This window comes from Bos indicus, chromosome 2 (genome assembly GCF_029378745.1).
Source record: "Bos indicus isolate NIAB-ARS_2022 breed Sahiwal x Tharparkar chromosome 2, NIAB-ARS_B.indTharparkar_mat_pri_1.0, whole genome shotgun sequence".
Taxonomy (NCBI): Eukaryota; Metazoa; Chordata; class Mammalia; order Artiodactyla; family Bovidae; genus Bos; species Bos indicus.
This window is the reverse complement of record NC_091761.1, coordinates 133,270,044-133,287,708: the sequence shown is the minus strand read 5'-3', so window position 1 is coordinate 133,287,708 and position 17,665 is coordinate 133,270,044. Positions and strand designations below refer to the sequence as shown.

General features: G+C 46.8%; 1 protein-coding gene across 5 annotated transcripts in view; it reads right to left on the bottom strand.

Moving 5' to 3' along the window:
* UBR4 (ubiquitin protein ligase E3 component n-recognin 4) overlaps nt 1-17,665 on the bottom strand; it is a 139,352-nt gene that overhangs the window by 89,085 nt on the left and 32,602 nt on the right. For all 5 annotated transcript variants that reach the window (XM_070777901.1, XM_070777914.1, XM_070777911.1 and 2 more), the window contains exons 18-33: nt 14,674-14,843; nt 13,115-13,397; nt 12,339-12,474; nt 11,393-11,472; nt 10,770-10,898; nt 9,874-10,056; nt 9,611-9,733; nt 9,286-9,515; nt 7,773-7,894; nt 6,689-6,786; nt 5,003-5,160; nt 4,043-4,252; nt 1,730-1,831; nt 1,321-1,421; nt 876-1,074; nt 310-498 (exon numbers count right to left, since the gene is read on the bottom strand). In XM_070777901.1, coding sequence (XP_070634002.1) covers nt 310-498; nt 876-1,074; nt 1,321-1,421; nt 1,730-1,831; nt 4,043-4,252; nt 5,003-5,160; nt 6,689-6,786; nt 7,773-7,894; nt 9,286-9,515; nt 9,611-9,733; nt 9,874-10,056; nt 10,770-10,898; nt 11,393-11,472; nt 12,339-12,474; nt 13,115-13,397; nt 14,674-14,843 — 2,513 coding nt within the window. The remainder of the gene's footprint in view (nt 1-309; nt 499-875; nt 1,075-1,320; nt 1,422-1,729; nt 1,832-4,042; nt 4,253-5,002; nt 5,161-6,688; nt 6,787-7,772; nt 7,895-9,285; nt 9,516-9,610; nt 9,734-9,873; nt 10,057-10,769; nt 10,899-11,392; nt 11,473-12,338; nt 12,475-13,114; nt 13,398-14,673; nt 14,844-17,665) is intronic.

Sequence of the window (17,665 nt, the reverse complement as noted above, 5' to 3'; positions counted from 1 at the left end):
ATTCTTTGGAAATTATGTGGGTCATCAGTGATTAAGGGGTTCTGTTCCTATCAGAGATAGTTGGTAGACTTTCCCAAGACTTGTCCTAGAAATAATGAACAAGAAACTCTACTAATAAAAGAGTAGAGATTAAATCCAAACTGAACTTGAACTGACTGAATCTACAGTGAATAATCCCAATAAAAAGACAGAGCTTCAAGTTTCTTTTAAACTTACTCTGAGCTACAAAAAAATAGCCTGCAATTAATTATCCCCCTTAAGAGCAATGGTGTAAACTACAGATGCGATCCTCCCATTTCATCCTCTTACCATCTACTCAGCCAGTCCACAGCAGCATTATGAAGCTGAAGATGGCCAGCACCTTGACCTGCACCGGCCAGGGTGGCCATGACAACCATGAGTTCAGGGAAACCGGTCCCATCACCGTTGGCCAGCATCTCTGTTGCCATGGGGATCAAGGTGCCCAAAAGCACAGCACACACACCTTCCCCAACTTGACTGGTAGAAAAGAAACATCACACTGGTAAATATTCAGTAAGAATCAGCAGTATTAAATTTGTAAGAATTCAGAATTTCTAAGAGGCGTTTAAAATTAAACATTAAATGCATGATCATACACACTAAGCCAAGTTGTGCACTTGGACTACTAGACCATAAAACGATCACACGTGTTACAACTGACAGACGAAGCCACTGCAAAAGTTTTTTCAGGGGAAAAATCAAGGAGATATGCTAGATTCCTTAAGTCTACTGAGAGGGAGCTACGGGATCGCTGCAAATGCTTCAGGACTGAGGCTGAAGGAAACACAGCTGCAAACGCTCTTGCCCTGTTGCTGGGGCTGTCAGAACGCGTGATATGAACACAGGTGCTCTACCTGTTTTCCCGAACAATGTAGGTGGTCAGCAACTGCAGCAGCTGCCTGTTCTCTTGGATCACGTCCAGCTGATCGGAATCTTTGGGGGGCGATGCAGTCATGCGGGTGAGCCATGCCTGGAGACGCGCAGGCTCCACGCAAGCCAGCTGGGCCAGGGAGCCGCAGAGATGCAGAAGGCTTGGGTTAGGGCTCTTCTCAGCTGGGGACAGAGCGAGAGGCGACGGTCAGTGAGGGAGGGCGAGGGGAGGCAAGAGGCCCAGACCATGAGCCAGGGAAGGGGGAAAGGCTCCAAGCAAGCCTTCGACTTCCTTCCAAACTTTCTCTGAGGAATTCTCTCCACTTGTTAGCATTCCTCTGCTGTAGTTACACTCGGGAAGAAGATAGGCACAGTCATTAACTGGACATCAAAGTTCCCCTAAGAAGATTATTAAAAGCTGTCACTCACTCAGCTGGAAGAGTTTGGTGAAGAATTTCAAAACTCGGTTACAGAATTTAGCAGAGAGGTTCTCATTGGCTGTTGCCATCATGATCTGCACGAGTTCTCCACTGAAAGGCAGGAGGGGAAAAAAATCGAAGAATCATGTTAAGTGTCACATAAAAAGCGTCCTTTTCTATTTCCTCACAATCTCATCCCCTCTAGGAGAACGGATCACCTGTGAGTCAACAATGCCAGTGAATCAAAACCAACCCCCTTCACCAATAACCTCAAGGCGCCAGCAGTTAACCAGTCCTCCTGGAAGTACAAACATCTAAGCAAGCTTTTGTATTTCCTGAGAGAACAACCAGGTCAACACAGTCCTTGCTTCTGGAAGGCATTCAGAAATCCGCACTGAGGAGAACGCAACATAGCTCACCTGTCAGAGAAAAAGTCCTCCATAGCTTTCCGAGCCTGGCTGCTTTCCAGTTGCTTTTCCAAATACTGGAGACATTCCTCTAAGATGGATTCATCAAGTCCACTGAAAATCCAAAAGAAAAATCAACTATAGAAACAAGGGCTGTTTCGAAGTCCTAATACTACCTTTAACAATTCAGAAGTCTACGGCTTTCCCTGGTGGCTTAGTGATAAAGAACCCGCCTGCCGATGCAGGGGACACAGGTTCAATCCCTGGTCCGGGAAGACCCCACCTGCCACGGGACAACTCAGCCCATGAGCAACAACCATTGAGCTTGTGCTCTGGAGCCCAGCAGGTGCGACTCCTAAGCCCACAGGCCGCAAGTGCTGAAGCCCGAGCACCCTGGATCCTGTGCCCCAACAGGAGAAGCCGCCACACGGAGGAGCCCACGCACCACAAGCAGGGAGCAGCCCTGCCCCCGCAACCAGAGAAGTCCACGCAGCGGTGAAGACCCAGCAGAGCCGAAAATACAGTTTTAAAATGTATTTTTAAAAACCCAATTTTAAACTATTAAAAAAAAGTCCTAAGTCTATTTACGGCTACACCTTGAGGGCAATATTTAGTTTTGTTTTGTCAAAGCTTGGCATAAACCCTGGCATACAGTTCAGTTCAGTTCAGTCGCTCAGTCGTGTCCAATTCTTTGCGACCCCATGAACCGCAGCACGCCAGGCCTCCCTGTCCATCACCAACTCCCGGAGTTCACTCAAACTCAGGTCCATCGAGTAGGTGATGGCATCCAGCCATCTCATCCTCTGTCGTCCCCTTCTCCTCCTGCCCCCAATCCCTCCCAGCATCAGAGTCTTTTCCAATGAGTCAACTCTTCACATGAGGTGGCCAAAGTACTGGAGTTTCAGCTTTAGCATCATTCCTTCCAAAGAAATCCCAGGGCTGATCTCCTTCAGAATGGACTGGTTGGATCTCCTTGCAGTCCAAGGGATTCTCAAGGGTCTTCTCCAACACCACAGTTCAAAAGCATCAATTCTTCGGCGCTCAGCCTTCTTCATAGTCCAACTCTCACATCCATACATGACTACTGGAAAAACCATAGCCTTGACTAGACGGACCTTTGTTGACAAAGTAGTCTCTGCTTTTGAATATGCTATCTAGGTTGGTCATAACTTTCCTTCCAAGGAGTAAGCATACAGCAGGTGCTAAATAAATGAGGAATTAAAACTGCAATAAAACAAAAAATTCCTAAAATCTAAAATAAGTGATGTAGTCAGTAGCTAAGAGTTCAAAGAAGCAGAGCTGTTATCTCAAACTATCAGGAAGAGGAGGGAAAGGAGGGGAGGACTGGAGGTGGAGAGAGGGCGTAAAGGAAGTGCGACGTGCAGGCATGCTACGTCACTTTTCTCTGCGAGCCCATGGGCTGCAGCCCGCTGGGCTCCTCTGTCCAGGGGATTCTCCAGGCAAGAGCACTGGAGTGGGTTGCCATGTCCTCCTCCAGGGGATCTTCCTGACCCAGGGATCGAATCCACATCTCCTGCCTTGGCAGGCGGGGAGGGGTGACAAAAGAGAAGTGGGGAGAGAGAAAAAAAAACAGTCCCTCACGAAAACCTGGACTGCTGGACAAGAAGAAGGCGGGAAATCACAATTCCTGGCACCCTTCATCTTTATAGTTCTCAGTGGGATAAAACTAACTTACTCAACTGCTCTTTTAAGACTCGCCTACATCAACATGGCCAGCATGGTCAAACAACGCAATGAGATCACCTTTACGCCACAGAACACCTATCTCACACGCACAGTCACAAAAATGTTAGAAACTGCATCAAGCTCCTTTGCAGACAGTACCACATCCAGGACAGCACGCTCATCCCTAAGAATGAATCACAGAAGAGGATTCCAAACAAGTCTTCCTATGTGTCCTCAAGAATGCAAGACGCACACAAGCACAGAACTTTCTGTTAAAAAGCACAACAGGGACCTCGCTGGTGGCCCCGGGGTAAGGAGGCACCTGCCAACGCAGGGGGCACGTGCTCAGTCCCTGGTCTGGGCACTAAGGTCCCACATCCCTCGGGCCAACTAAGCCTGAGAGACACAGCTCCTGAAATCCCCGCGCTCCACAGCGAGACGTCACCGCAACAGAAGTCCTCACACCAAAGCCCATGCGCAGCAGCGAAGACCCAGTGCAACCAGCAGAACCAGAATTAAATTTTTAAAAAGGCACAATCGTAGGCTGTTAATGAATGAGAGAGAAGCGAGTGCTGGTGTATCTCACTGAGAGCAGCAGGCGGTCACAGGAAGCGGACGCTGCTCCCCAGGCGGGCTCACCTATTGGGATCCGCGTGGTTGGCCAGAATGTTGTAGCAGCCAGTGATGAGCTTCTCATACACACGAGCCAAGAACTCATCAGACTCCGCGGGGCCCAGGACACGCTCCAGGGAGTTGCTACTGATCTCAGCCACACTCTCAGTGCTCGACTCCAGAAGAAGGGGGAGCAGTGTCCGGATTACCTGTGGCGGGTTCATCTCATCGGACCAACTTCAGCAAAGAAAACAGAATCAAATCAGTGAATATACTCCTCTGAACAGCTGCAAGGGGAGGAGAGGGCAAGCCAATCATGTATTGGGAAGGGCTTTTTTCCTTGGACAGTTGTTTTTCAAACAGGCACAGTCATGCAACTTCATGGTCTCCTTTCTCATCACTGTATCAGAAGTTAAAATCATTTCCATTTGCAAAATCAACTTATTAAAATGTTAAATTAATTACATAAGATGTATTCTGTAATATTCAGAAAAGAAAATTTACTGCAACCTAAGCTAGTAACCCTCTAAGACAACCTTTCTAGAAGAACTGGCAGGAATCTGGATCACTTTTAAGGCAATGAGATACAGGACTTTACTCATGATCTATGTACCGGAAGCCTGCCCTAGTCCCCACGGCGGCAGTATCTAAGTTCCACATGAACCTGGAGAAGCATGACTTCAAATACGTCATCGTCATCTGGAAACTTAAACCCAGAGCACCTCCACGTCACAATATGATTTAAAGCCAGCGTGCTTTTTCTGAAACACACTACACATAAAGAGGGGGAGGTCCTCTGGAGCCCTCCACATCTACGTTCAAAACCCTTCCACGGAGACACTCACACTCTAAAGCCCAGGCGATCTCTGCTGCAGAAGCAGGCACAAGCAGCACTATCCTGCAGTTAACCTAACTCTCACCGTCTTCCTGCGGCTATGACAGAGCACAGGCCTGGAGAGCATGCAGGGCTATGCAGCTGGTACTCACACGATGAGGTCTCCAGTCAGCCTGACCAGGGAGAGGAGCGTGTGCTTCAGGGACGCAGCCAGGGGCAGACTCTGGCCACAGAGCGTCCCCAGGTGGGCAGCCTGCACAGCACTGATGTAGCTCTCGGAAGGGACGGTGTCATTGGCGAAGGCGTTGCGCTGCAAGGAGGCAAAGCAGACATAAATGGAGAGACCACCCGTCTCCAGATGCTTACACGAGCAAAGAGAAAATCCAAGGCCCCACTGGGGTTCATAGACTAGGACTCTATTCAGTATACACTGAGTCACCCCGGGAAGGAGAGTGGAGTGGAGTGAAGGAAGCAGTTAGCAAATTTTAGTTAGTACAAGTTGAGTTAAAATCTTAAACCACTGGCGGTTCAGTGGCTTAGTGTCCGCCTCGCGGTACAGCGCACACTGGTTCGACCCCTAGTCCAGGAGGGCCCCACACGCCCTGGAGCAGCTCGGCCCGTGCGGTGCCACTACTGAGCCTGTGCTCGAGGGCCTGGGAACCCCAGCTCCTGAGGCCCACGTGCCCTAGAGCCCGCTCCATCACTCCATCAAAGTGACCGCAATGAGGAGTCTGCGCGCCGCAACAAAGGGCCGTCCCCCTCGCTGCAACTAGAGGGAAGCCCACACAGCAAGGGGCAGCCGGCACGGCCACAAGGAGATAAGGTCTTTTAAACAGAAAAGTTAAAGTTGAGCTAAAATTTAGTTACTACAAAGTTTAAGACACCCAATACCACTTGTCAAATAATTAGGATATATTATATTTAATATTAAAACTATGCTTGTTTGCCTCTAATAACTGGGAAAGATCAGGATTTCACAATGTATCTGGTTCCCCATTACAAATATCTTAATTATCCTTGCACTACAGCTCCGGGTGATGTAAATAGAGGTCACAATTACAAAGCAAGGATAATAAGATTATAACACTTGTTTTTCCCAAGAACTGTAATAAGACAATAATCTGTTAACAGAGGTTAACCTGAGGGCAGCACACAGGAAGATCAAGGGAACTGACAGAAGACACAACAGTCTTCTGAAAGCCTAGAGAACTTAAATGCTACCCCATAAAATGATGACAGAAGGAGCAGGTTCTTGACATATAACCTAAAAGGGAAAGGAAACAGTTAACATTTACTGACAATTCACGTGCCAGAGAATGTGCTAGGCACTTTATATTTAATATCCTTGATCTTCACCTCCCAGTATTTAACAGATGAAGAACCTGAAGGTCCTAGCAGTTGACCCTCGAATACCACAGGGGTTGGGGTGTTGACCGTCCATGCAGTCGAAAATCCATGTATAACGTTACAGTCAGCCCTCCATACGTGCAGTTCCACATCCGTGGATTCAACCAACCACAGATCATTCAGTACTGCAGCCCAGACTTAGTGAAAACAATAGTGTGTAAATGGGCACACGCCGTTCACAGCCCTGTACTGCTCAAGACTCCACTGTAATAAAGTGGTTATCCTATAACACAATAACATACTTCTTATTCTTGGCAAAATGATCACGAGTAGCATTTGGGTAATTCAAGGACTTGACTACGGGTTCAGCCACAGCAAATACTGCAGCAGGTTAAGATCTCCTGGCAGCCAGTTAAGCCTAAAGAATACGAACAGAACACAGAAACCAAACAGGGCTCCGAAGTTCTACTCCCGGGCAGATGGACACTCACCCAGGACCCAATGTTGGGAAACTCGTTGGTGCTGATGTTGTTCCAGGATTCACACACAGTCTGAACTGATGATGGTAGATTCTGAACCAGCGTTGGACCTGGAGGCAACAGAAAGGACAAGGAATCACCACAAGAGAGAGAGAGAGAGAACACCACACAGCATTTTAAAAGCCAACCCCAATGCAGAGAGAAACACACTACAGCCCAGGTTGTCAAAATAATTAGTAAGACAGCTTAGAAGCATATTTGAATAGCAGCACCATGTCCAAGACACTACTAACTGCTTAACAACTAACGATCTCAATTATAAGATTTTCACTCCCCATCATATTCACTTTCTAACCTTGCGAGTAAAGAAGACAACTGAAAAAAGATGCAAAGGGACAGCAAGTCACTGCAAGTCACTATTCAACATCTAGACCCTCTACGGACAGGCAGCACTTCCATCTCTTTTCTCCGAAACAGATATTGAGGGCAGGGAACATTAATGCACATCAAGAACAGTAGTCAACGAAGTAATGAAATTAAATTTCTACAAGTGAGACTATCTGAACATTAAAAGGGTACTTAAACCGTGAAATGCAGGAATATACAAATGCCTGTACATTTTAAAGGATAACTATTACACTTAACGCCAATCCCGCTCAAGTCCTTCTGATTTCCCATCCCAAATTTCTACCAGACCATTCCTAACACAAGGAAGAAGTTTTCCCAAGCATGAAGCAGTAGCTCAATAGTCTTCCTAATCTCTATAAATGGAAAGGAGAACAAAGATCTTTCCAACAGTCAAAGAGCTTAACACCTTAGAACCAACTAATCTTGGCTTGGATTCCAGCTCTGCCACTTGCAAAATGTAGGATATGGGCAAATAACCTAAGTCTCAGTTTCCTAATGAGTAATGGAGGATGATGATAAAACTTACCTCACAGGATTACTGCAAAGATCAGAACAGATAAACCTATGTCAGTGCTCGACACACAGGAAGATCCCAATAAATGGTAGATGCAGTCAACAGGCAGCAAGGGAGAAACAGCACTACCAGCCACACCGGTCTGCAGTCTTATCCAGAAGCTCGCTCACTTACCCAGAGTGTTCGCCTTGCACCTACTAGAGCCGATAGCCAAAACAGCAGCAAAGCCGTGCAACTTCTCCTGGGAAGGCTTTTCAGTGGATCCCTCCTCATTAAAGTTCTGTAGCAAATAGGCTCTGGAGGAAAAAAGAAGGAACTATGTCAAAGCTGAAGGAACCTAGTGACATTCTGGTTAGGAAAAAAAAGCAACCCCAGGCAAATGGAAGACCTGCAGCTCCGTTTCCTGATCCTCTAAGTGCAGCTGCCAGTGCCTGCCCCTTTGGGTCTCCTAAGAATGCCAAAGGGTAATTACTTCCCAAAGAACATGCCATCCTTGGAAATGCTCACAAAACATTATCTACCCTACTTGTCCTGGCCTCAGGCACTGTACATATCACAGGCTCTGAGAAGTATTATTTTTTCTTAAACAAACAAACAACACTTCCCAAAGTTATCTGCCCGGGAACGTGTAATATCAGGAATGGGCCGATTACAGCCTAGACACTCTCAAAGGGCAGTGACTCACAGCGTTGCTAACTGCTGAACCCACCACGCCCGAAAACCTAACTGGCCCATAGTGCGCACTCATTGCTGCTACTCAAGTTTACTGCTCACATCCGTCCAAAAATTTTGCCTCAAGCAACAGTCTTCTATCTACTGCAAGGCATTCACACTAAAAGACACGTTAAGTTTTACAATGATCCAAGTCCCTTTCAGCAACAACGTCCCATAAAACAGGAACTGAAGAGTGAAGTCCTCCAGGGACCAGAAAAAGTAAGCGAGCGCAAAGGGGCGGGGTCAGAACAGCAAAGGAGAAGGAGCCAGTCCTCAGCAGCGGTGTGCTCCGTCACACGGGAGACAGGCAGTTTTGCCAGTCCTTCCAATGGAAGAAAAGCCAGACGTCTTGTGAATGGAGAATAAACGACCGATTTTTATGTACTGAAAGTGAATTCTAAAATATTTAAACACTATGCAAAATAAACAAAGGAAGTCCACAGGGTGTGTAATTTGCAATGTTTATTATAGAAGGACTGGGTTTCAAAATACTCTCTAACTCATTAAGAAAAGGTTTTTCTCAGGATTTCAAAGTCCCTGGTGGTCTAGTGGTTAAGAATCTGCCTGGCAATGCAAGAGACGAGGGTTTGATCCCTAGTCAGGGAACTAAGACCCCACGTGGCAAAGGGCAACTAAGCCCTGCACCACAACCAGAGAGCCCACACGCTGCAAGTGGGGAGCCCGCAGGCTGCAGCCAAAGACCCCCCATGACACAGGACGACCCCGAGGGCTGCAACTAAGACCCTACCCAGCCAGACAGATAAATAGTAAGAAAATGTCTTCTCTGCCTATGTCCCGTGAGGTTTAAAGAGCTTCACCTCAGTGAATAACGGGAAATATAGTGTTTGGAAAAACTGCATTACCTCTCTGCACCATACAAGAAAAATGCTAGAAAATATTTACACAGGAAAGTAAACCACCCAAGCATTTACTTTCCCCATCTCCGACATCTCTGGGCAGATGGCCCGCCCACCTGGTGAAAGAGGCGTAGGTGTCAATGAGCTGCAGCGTGGCGGGCAGCAGGTTCTTGGTGACCTCAGAGGACTTCTGCGGGTCGGTCTCGGCGGCCACCTTAGAGAAGTGCTCGTCCAGAGAGACCTGGACCTTGGAGACAGCAGCGTCCAGGGTGTAGATGGACTGCAGGCTGGGAATTTCATGCAGCTGCAAGATGGTGGTACAGTCGATGCTACAGAAGGACGAGATCTTTAAAAGATACCCAAGATCTTAGTTAGTTGTGGCAAAAAAAACCCCCGCAGCGTAAGCCAAGTTCTGTCGTTACGGACCCCAAACTCACATACCTGTCGGGCAAAGTACTCCTCTACAATGTCAACGTCATATTTCACGGAGCTGCACTTGCTAGATGCCACTTCTAGGAGAGAACCAGCATGTTCAGCCTTCATTCCCTGTTTGATAAGGTGGTCCTATTTACAGCAAGAAAAAAGTGTTCAGGAGAGCAAAACAGGCAGGGTCTGAGGCGTCCCCCTCAGCCTTAAACTTAAATTAAGTTTCCCGAATTAGACCCTGCTGACTGACTACCCCACAGCAGTAGGCTCAGCGGTACCTTTATCCAGTTGACATAGGAACTGATCCGGAGGCGGGACGACCACCGCAGGGTGTGCAGGATGTCACATTCACTCATCTCTGGCGAGTTCATGGCCAACTGGTTCATGTAAGTTTTCGATGGTGGCAAAATGCCCAGGATCCTCCACAGTATCAAGAAGTAATATTGAAGGGCACAGGCTTCCTACAAGAAGCAAAAACAGCAATCTCAGAGGCAGGAGCTTTTGGTACTGCCTCAAGATCTCCCATGGAGATCCCATGGATGGAGGAGCCTGGTAGGCTACAGTCCACGGGGTTGCAAAGATGCGGACACCACTAAGCGACTTTACTCTTCCAAGATCTCCCTAACAATAAAAACTGATCCAAATATCAATATAATTTTTAAAGCAGAACAGGGTGCAGTCCCAATTTTCAACTGAGATTTGGCTCTTAAGTCAGCTCACTGGGTCTTCCCAGAGAATATACCCAAAGCAGAAAATGGTAAAACACACTTTTTACATACATATAAAATCTGTCCCACATTCTGTACATTTCACAGGCCAAGAAAGCAATTCTGAGTCCCTGGCTCCCCAGTAATTTACCAAGTGACTGAAAGCAAGACACTGCCTTCAGCAGGCCCCTTCTGTGGTCTTAACTGCTGTTATGAATCCTACAGGTACGAGACACATTCATGGGGCCACTTCCAATATCATATATCAACCAGCACTCAGGAGGTACATCAGGAGATAAGAACTGAGGTGACCCTTCCTCTCAAAGTCACATTCCTCTCAATGTTAACCAAAAAGAAAAGCCAAAAAGGCTGACTAGATCCCAGAAGGAAATTCCTGGTAGACTGCTCTCCAAGAGTCAGACACATGCCAAACCCTTCATAATTAGCCCAGGCTGCCATGGTCTTACCAGGGCTGTTACATTCTTGTTTTCCTTCCTCCTGACTGTATCAAGCTGGGACCCAGCTGCCAGCAGGGACGTCAATGCAGTGTACAGCTCATCATACTTGACGAGCTTGGAGAAGAGGACATCACAGGCCTAATATCAAGACAGACAATCGTTTTCTCTTATTTTGTGAAATATTTTTTCCTACTACCCATACACTACCACTTAACCTCAGGATTGACAAACAGCTCGTTCCAAACAGTTATTAATGTCTCACTGCAGCTAGAGTCCCCCTCATGGACCAACTCAGCTTATGGATTATATTGTGAGCACACAAGTGCAGGCATTAGACTGAAACAACTATTTTGTCCATTAAAATAGCTGCCTGTGAAAACGCTAACACAGACAGCTTTAGAAATAATCTGTCAGAGATGTCAATTGCCAGGAAGGACATCCCCTACTGCCAAATTGGAGCCCAGCAAATAAATCTCAAAATAACATTTTCCTTTTAGAAAAAGCTCAAATCCTAATACAGACTAAATTCACTCCTTACAGAAAGTTACATCATTCCCTTTCCTCCTAATAGCCTGATTTTGGTGGACACCACCTAACCCACATGCAAAATGGGATTTTTAAATTCTGGGTACCACAGAATCAAGTCGGTTCAAATCATCCTCTGAGGCTTCTGGGGACAGGACACAGTAGAATCTGGGTTGCGGGACGGCATCTGAAAAGCAATGTGCTTACTGAAAGAACGGTTCCACTCTCAAGTCAAACAAGTACGAAAAGCAAAAAGACACTTTGGACCAGGGTTTCCCACGCTTGGCATGACCCACTGACACTCTGGGCCAGAGGACTCTCTGCTGAGGGGAACTACCCTCTGCACAACACGATGCTGAGCACCATCCCGGCTCCCATCCCCCGATGGCCAGCAGCGGCCTCCCAGCTGTGACAACCAAATACGTCTCCCCCAGTTGACAACTTCTGTTCCAGGAGTTAACTTCTGTTCTATGATCATCACACGAATCGACAGAACTATCATGAGACTGGTAGTCTTAAGTGCTGCCTCCCCCATATCAAAGGGGCCAGCCACTACGAGACCCCAGTGACGATAACTCAGTTAGGGCTTGATGAGCACGTCACCAAATACACTTTATATTTAACGACCCTCAGGTGCAAGCAAACACGTGCAATGCACATAAGAGGAGCCTTATTAACAGCATGGACCACTGCCATGTGCGAAACACTGGGGAGAAACCACAGCTCCCGCTGTCTGAAGACCATGACCCAAAGAAACCAGCCTCTCGGTGAGAACCATGTCCCTAAGAGAAATTTGCACGCTATCACCCAGAGTGGCAAGAATATACATACTGCACACTAGGAGCAGAGGATTCCAACTCCTCACATCTCAGATGTTTTTTTGCTTTTAAAAAAACGTGGGATATGTGAGGGTCTGTTTCCACCAAGAGTTTTGAATCCATAGGTATCTGAGACTATACCAATGACCAAAAGTTCTCAAGGATGCCCCAACCTCCAAATTCAGCCCCTCCCATGAGAATCAGGAAGTTTCTTATCGACAGTCTTCTTTCTGACCTGATGAAAAATGCTTAGACCAGTTTTCTTCTACTTCTTTGAACCCATGATAGAGAGGGGTGGTCGTCCGGCGGCTGCTGCTGTCCTGGGATCCACTCGCCCACCCAAAAGGAGGACTAAGCAGGTTATGCTGCACCTTTTAAAACACAAAGATTCAAATTAAGAAAGAGACACAGTCAACATTCTGCTTCTCACTCCAGGCATGATATCAGATTGACACAGCAAAGTCTGGGAAACTTAACCAAAATAAAATTTTAGATTTTTCTGTGACTTCTTTTGGGAAGCACCTTTTTGCCAGAGTATAAAGGGAACAGTGTGTAATGAAGCACGGTCAGAAACACTGCCTGTAATAATCCTTAAACGGCCCTCCCATTCTCATTTTGGTTCCCTGAAACAAAGCAATTTACTAATCCATAAAATGTACTGCTCGACCATCACTGAACCACTAGTAAACTAACTGAGGCCTGACACTCACAGCGCTGTGCTCGACACACGTACAGTGGGGCAGTTCAAGGAAGGACACCTGTGAACAGAACCTATGATCCAATCTCAGCAAACACAACCAATGAAATAAATGCACGTGTACCGCTTCTGGCTGAACATAAAGTGTTTAGAGAGACAAAGTCCCAGGCGTCCTCCTCAGGGTGCTTAAACACACCACAATGGACACCCGAAACCGCAAGTGAACAGGTCACTTTGGTTTGGGACGTGATAATTTGAGAATAACAAAGATCTCAGGAACAGCTGTAAAGCAAAAAGAACGTGTTCCTCTGTACCTGCTCAAATAGATACATGGGGGCTTTGGAGTACTGATGAAGCAGATAATCAAAGATCAAAAGCAGGCGAGCCAGGATGAGAGGCACAGAGCGCATCTGGGCATCCATGCTGGCACTCAGCTCCTGGATGATCTGCACAAAGAGCGTCAGGATGTCCCGCCGGCCTTTCTCAGAGAAGTTGTGGAAAATGAGGAGCAGCAGCTGCAAGTGCTCCACGTTCAAATCCTCCGTCTCAGCGGGCACCACCCCTTGCAGGGCATTCTGCTTCATGGTCGACAAAAACCTACCACAGAGGAGAGGAGAATATGTCTGGTGGGGAGAAGTCAGAATACCCCCCAAGAGTTACAGTGTCCAGTGCCAGAAAAGGCAGATTTCTTAAACCCAGGCATGAAGAGAACAAATTAAGGGAGACAAGAAGCTACATGTAATGAGAAGATAAAAATTAAATCTTGGCTACAAAAAGGCTAGATTTGGCCACAAAAGCATTTTCAACAACCCTTCAACAACATTAACTGTGGCCACAGCAGTGTTAACTCCCACGCTGCCATTTCTGGCAATGAAAAAGAACTACAAGCTCTCCAAAAGGTGGCTTTTTTTTTTTCTTTAATTAATAAGTCCGGGTAGACAGAAACATTTCAACTACCTTTTTCTCTGTCATCTGATTCTACAGATTATTTCTCATTTTGAGAATTCATACTACAGGTTAAAAATCACAACATGGTAATAGTTGAAAATAACTCAATGCATTAAAAAGCAACACATAATTTACACTATTTAGAGAACTTGTGAGAAAACCTTTCATGCAAAAAAGGAATAAATGTGCCAGCTATTTTCCCTGCCTTTGGCCATCAGGAGATAGGCTTGTATTCTAATAAGGGTTTCCCTCAGCACTTCCCTACCCTCCACCTTCTGGCCTTCTTGCAAGATTCCACCAGGAAAAATAGAGTGCATGTCTGGCATTCACGGGGGTTTATGATTTCTCAAATCCAGCAGTAGAGCTATTTGATCATGGACTGGGAAAGAGGAAAACAAAGCCTTTTAGGAAAACTAACTGCTTTGAAGACTCCCAACCATGTAAACAAAAATGGCAAATACAGGTCCATCTAAAGAGGATTTAGATGATTAATCTGAGCTTCCCCCAAGTAAAAATATTCTTTAAAAGTTGTCCAAAAAAGACTGCAAGTCTCTCTAAGTGGTTTTGTGTCGAAAGCAAAATAACCAAGAAAGAGTTGGCGTCCCTGCTCCCTCTCTTTCCAAAAAACCAGGTCAGGATGAAACTGGTTTATGTTCCGGATTCAGGTTCTCTCTCATAACTGCAATCAAACCCTCCATGTGCTGAAGGGAAGATTCTGTTTCCAGACCCTAGTCTACGTATATCTGTTTTTTAAATAGCCCCCCAGCTCCTCCCCAATCCCCCCATCAGAAACACACTCCTCCAGCCTTGCCACTTTAAGCCTATCATCAGAGTACCATCTCAGGGCCGCAGATGAACTACAAATCAATCAAACAAATTTTAAATAGCAGCCTTCTCCGTAGGGCTTCTGTTGGAGTCATCTTACCTGTCCCAAACTTTGAGGCATTCAGGGACGTCAGGGTCACCCTGAGCGCTGGCTTTATGTTGCCAGATGAGCAGGAGGCGTGAAAGCACAGAGAGGCTCTGAGGGTGAATGTACAAGGGCCACGGGCCCTCAGAGAAAGGAGCAACTCCCAGCTGCTGCAGCAGTGTGTTCTAATATGAAAGACATACAAGAGGCCATTAGGGGAAAAGGCAGGGAAGGAGGTTGCTTTTTAACACTGACAAAGAGTCCTTTAGAGAAAGGAGGACACAGAAATTCAGATTCAGAAGCAGCCCCAAAAGGTCATTCCACACATGAGAAAAATACACAGGCAAAAGTACTATCTAACCCACTGACGAAGACAGTCACTAGCGCCAGCAACCAGGTCCCCGAAAGGAGACGCGCGCGAGACAGCAGAGCCAGGGTCAGTTTCAACGGGCAGTGTCTTTGAAAGAAAACTTCAACTGTAATGGCTAACACTTTTCCTTTCAAGTCACTTATGTACTACAAATAACACTCCAAAGGGGGAGCTCCAACAACTTAAGAGGGCCAACAACTTGTAGTAATAGCATTAGCAGAGAAATTCTGCCTCTAAGATGTCACGGCATCTAGAATTAATCAGGTCGTTGTCTCTGCCTCCAGTTGTAGCTTGTAGCATGTCTTTCAAATGAGCTTTACTTTCAGCTCAGTTATCTAAGCTGCAATTTATCTCCTCAAACACACACACAAACTGAGCAGGATGCCAGTGGAAAAACCAGACAAATGCCTGCTTTCTCATTTGGCTTTAGAAAACACAAATCATGGTTACCTCAGGACATAGGATAAATTTTGAAGTCTGCCAAACTAAATTATACTCTTGTAAAAAAACATCCGAGAGGACCCTATCCCTCGATAATGTTCAAAAAGTCATGGATATCAAGCGTAGCTCCCATGTACTGGCGGGTTACGTGGGTAAGTGCTGTATGGAGACTGTGACACTAAACACTCGAGCTGTGACGTCAGACGCAGTGTGTTCCGCTGCACTGCTCAGGGCCAGAGCTCAGGGTGGCTTAGCAACATGACCAAAGCCAAAGGATCACCAAGCGACAAGCCAAGTTTCTCTCTAAAACCCACATTCTTAATCCTTATGCTCAACAAAGACATGATGACTAACTTCTCCATTCCTGACTCAAGAAAACAATTCAAAAAATAAATAAACATGTCTGATCTATAGCCAAAGTCTTCACTGGAGCACCACTGGTAATAAAAAGTAAAATCAAGGCACATGCAGCCATGGTGGTGGCAACCACAGAGACCAGTGAACATAAAAACATGCTCTGTATATGTTATGTCACACACAGATACAAAATCATAAAGTTGAAAAAGCAGAAACAAGGGACACATCGACGTTCTGATGACTGTAAAGCTGTGCCTCTGTGGACGGCAACAAGAGGAAGCACGGCAACACCGAAACCAGGAGCTCGGCGAGAGGACTGTGGCTGCGTCTACTGTGCCACTCACCACCGCTAAGGGAGCTTGTCTGCCTCGTGTCAGATGGGTTAGGGCTCAGAGCCGTGACAAACAAGCCGACGCTCCTCAGGAACCGGCTTTCCCCACCCCTCGCATTGACGAGCTCCAAGGAAGACCTGACTTCCTAAGGAGCAAGTCTGAGTCAGGACGGAGCGGAGCCCGGCCCGACGCACCCCTGGACACCTTCCAAGCGCCCTTCCCCGCCGCTCCCGCTGCACCCGAGGGGACCCTCGGCCTCACCGCTCCTGCTGGGCCCACCGTCTCCCTGTTTCTCACACTTCACTGATGGCCGCCCAGTGGGCCATCCCCAAAGCTGCAGCATCCGTCTTCAGTTTCTAACTCCTGAATTTCAGACTCACATTTCCCACTATTTTCTAAGACATCATCATCCCTCTGGCACCTCAAAATTTCACTATTTAAAGTGGTGGTTTTTTTTTCAAAAGCAGTAATGGTGACTATTTTATTCAAATTTATAATACTGATAATACAGTTTTTCTCATTTGATTGAGGACTACAGAATCTAACATACTGACAAAGGAAATAATACAACCACATAGACGATGCCTCCGCTAGCTGTCTTCAGCTTACTCCTTTAGTAAAGGAGAGCTTCACCTTCAGCTATTCAATTTTCTTGACTGCAAACAACTCCAAGGCTCGCCGACTGCAAGGACCTAAAAGTCACTTTGGAGGGCTGACATGACTCATTTTTAAAAACAGAAAATGGCAAATCGTGCCTCCTGCACCTAAAGAACCCAAAGGCTCATTCCGAGTAACTGTGACTAAGTGACCCGTGAGCATGTAAGTTGGTGCGGTCACTGTGGGAAACGGGATGGAGCTTCCCAGGACACTACAAGCAGAACTAGGACCCAACAGCCCCACTCCTGCACATACATCCAGACAAAACACAACTCAAAAAGACGCACGCAGCCCTAGGCTCCCAGCAGCAGCATCACAGCAGCCAAGACATGGAAGCAACCTCAACACCCGTCGGCAGATGGCTAAAACAAGAGCAGTGCGCATGCGCGGGGCGCTGCTCATCCGCAAGCAGGAACGGAGCAGCGCCACCTGCAGCGACAGGGGCGCAACCAGGGATCACCGTGCCAAGCGAGGCCAGAAAGAGAGCGGCCAATGCCCCACGGCACCACTTTCACGGAGACCCTAAAATACGACAAAAATGAACCTGTCTATGAAGCAGAAACAGAATCATGACACAGCAGACAGACTGGCGGTTGCCAAGGTGGAGAGGGCTGGAGGACGGGTGGAGCACGAGGCCGGGGCTGCCGGACGCGAGCTTTAACAGAGGATGGACAGACAAGGTCCAACTGTACAGAACAGGAAACTATCCTCAACATCCTGTGATAAACTGTTACGGAAAAGAACACACTAAAAAAGAATGTATACGCAAGACTGAACCACTCGGCTGTACAGCAGTACTTAACACAACACTGTAAACCAACTGCACCTCAATAAAAAAACGTTTAACAGA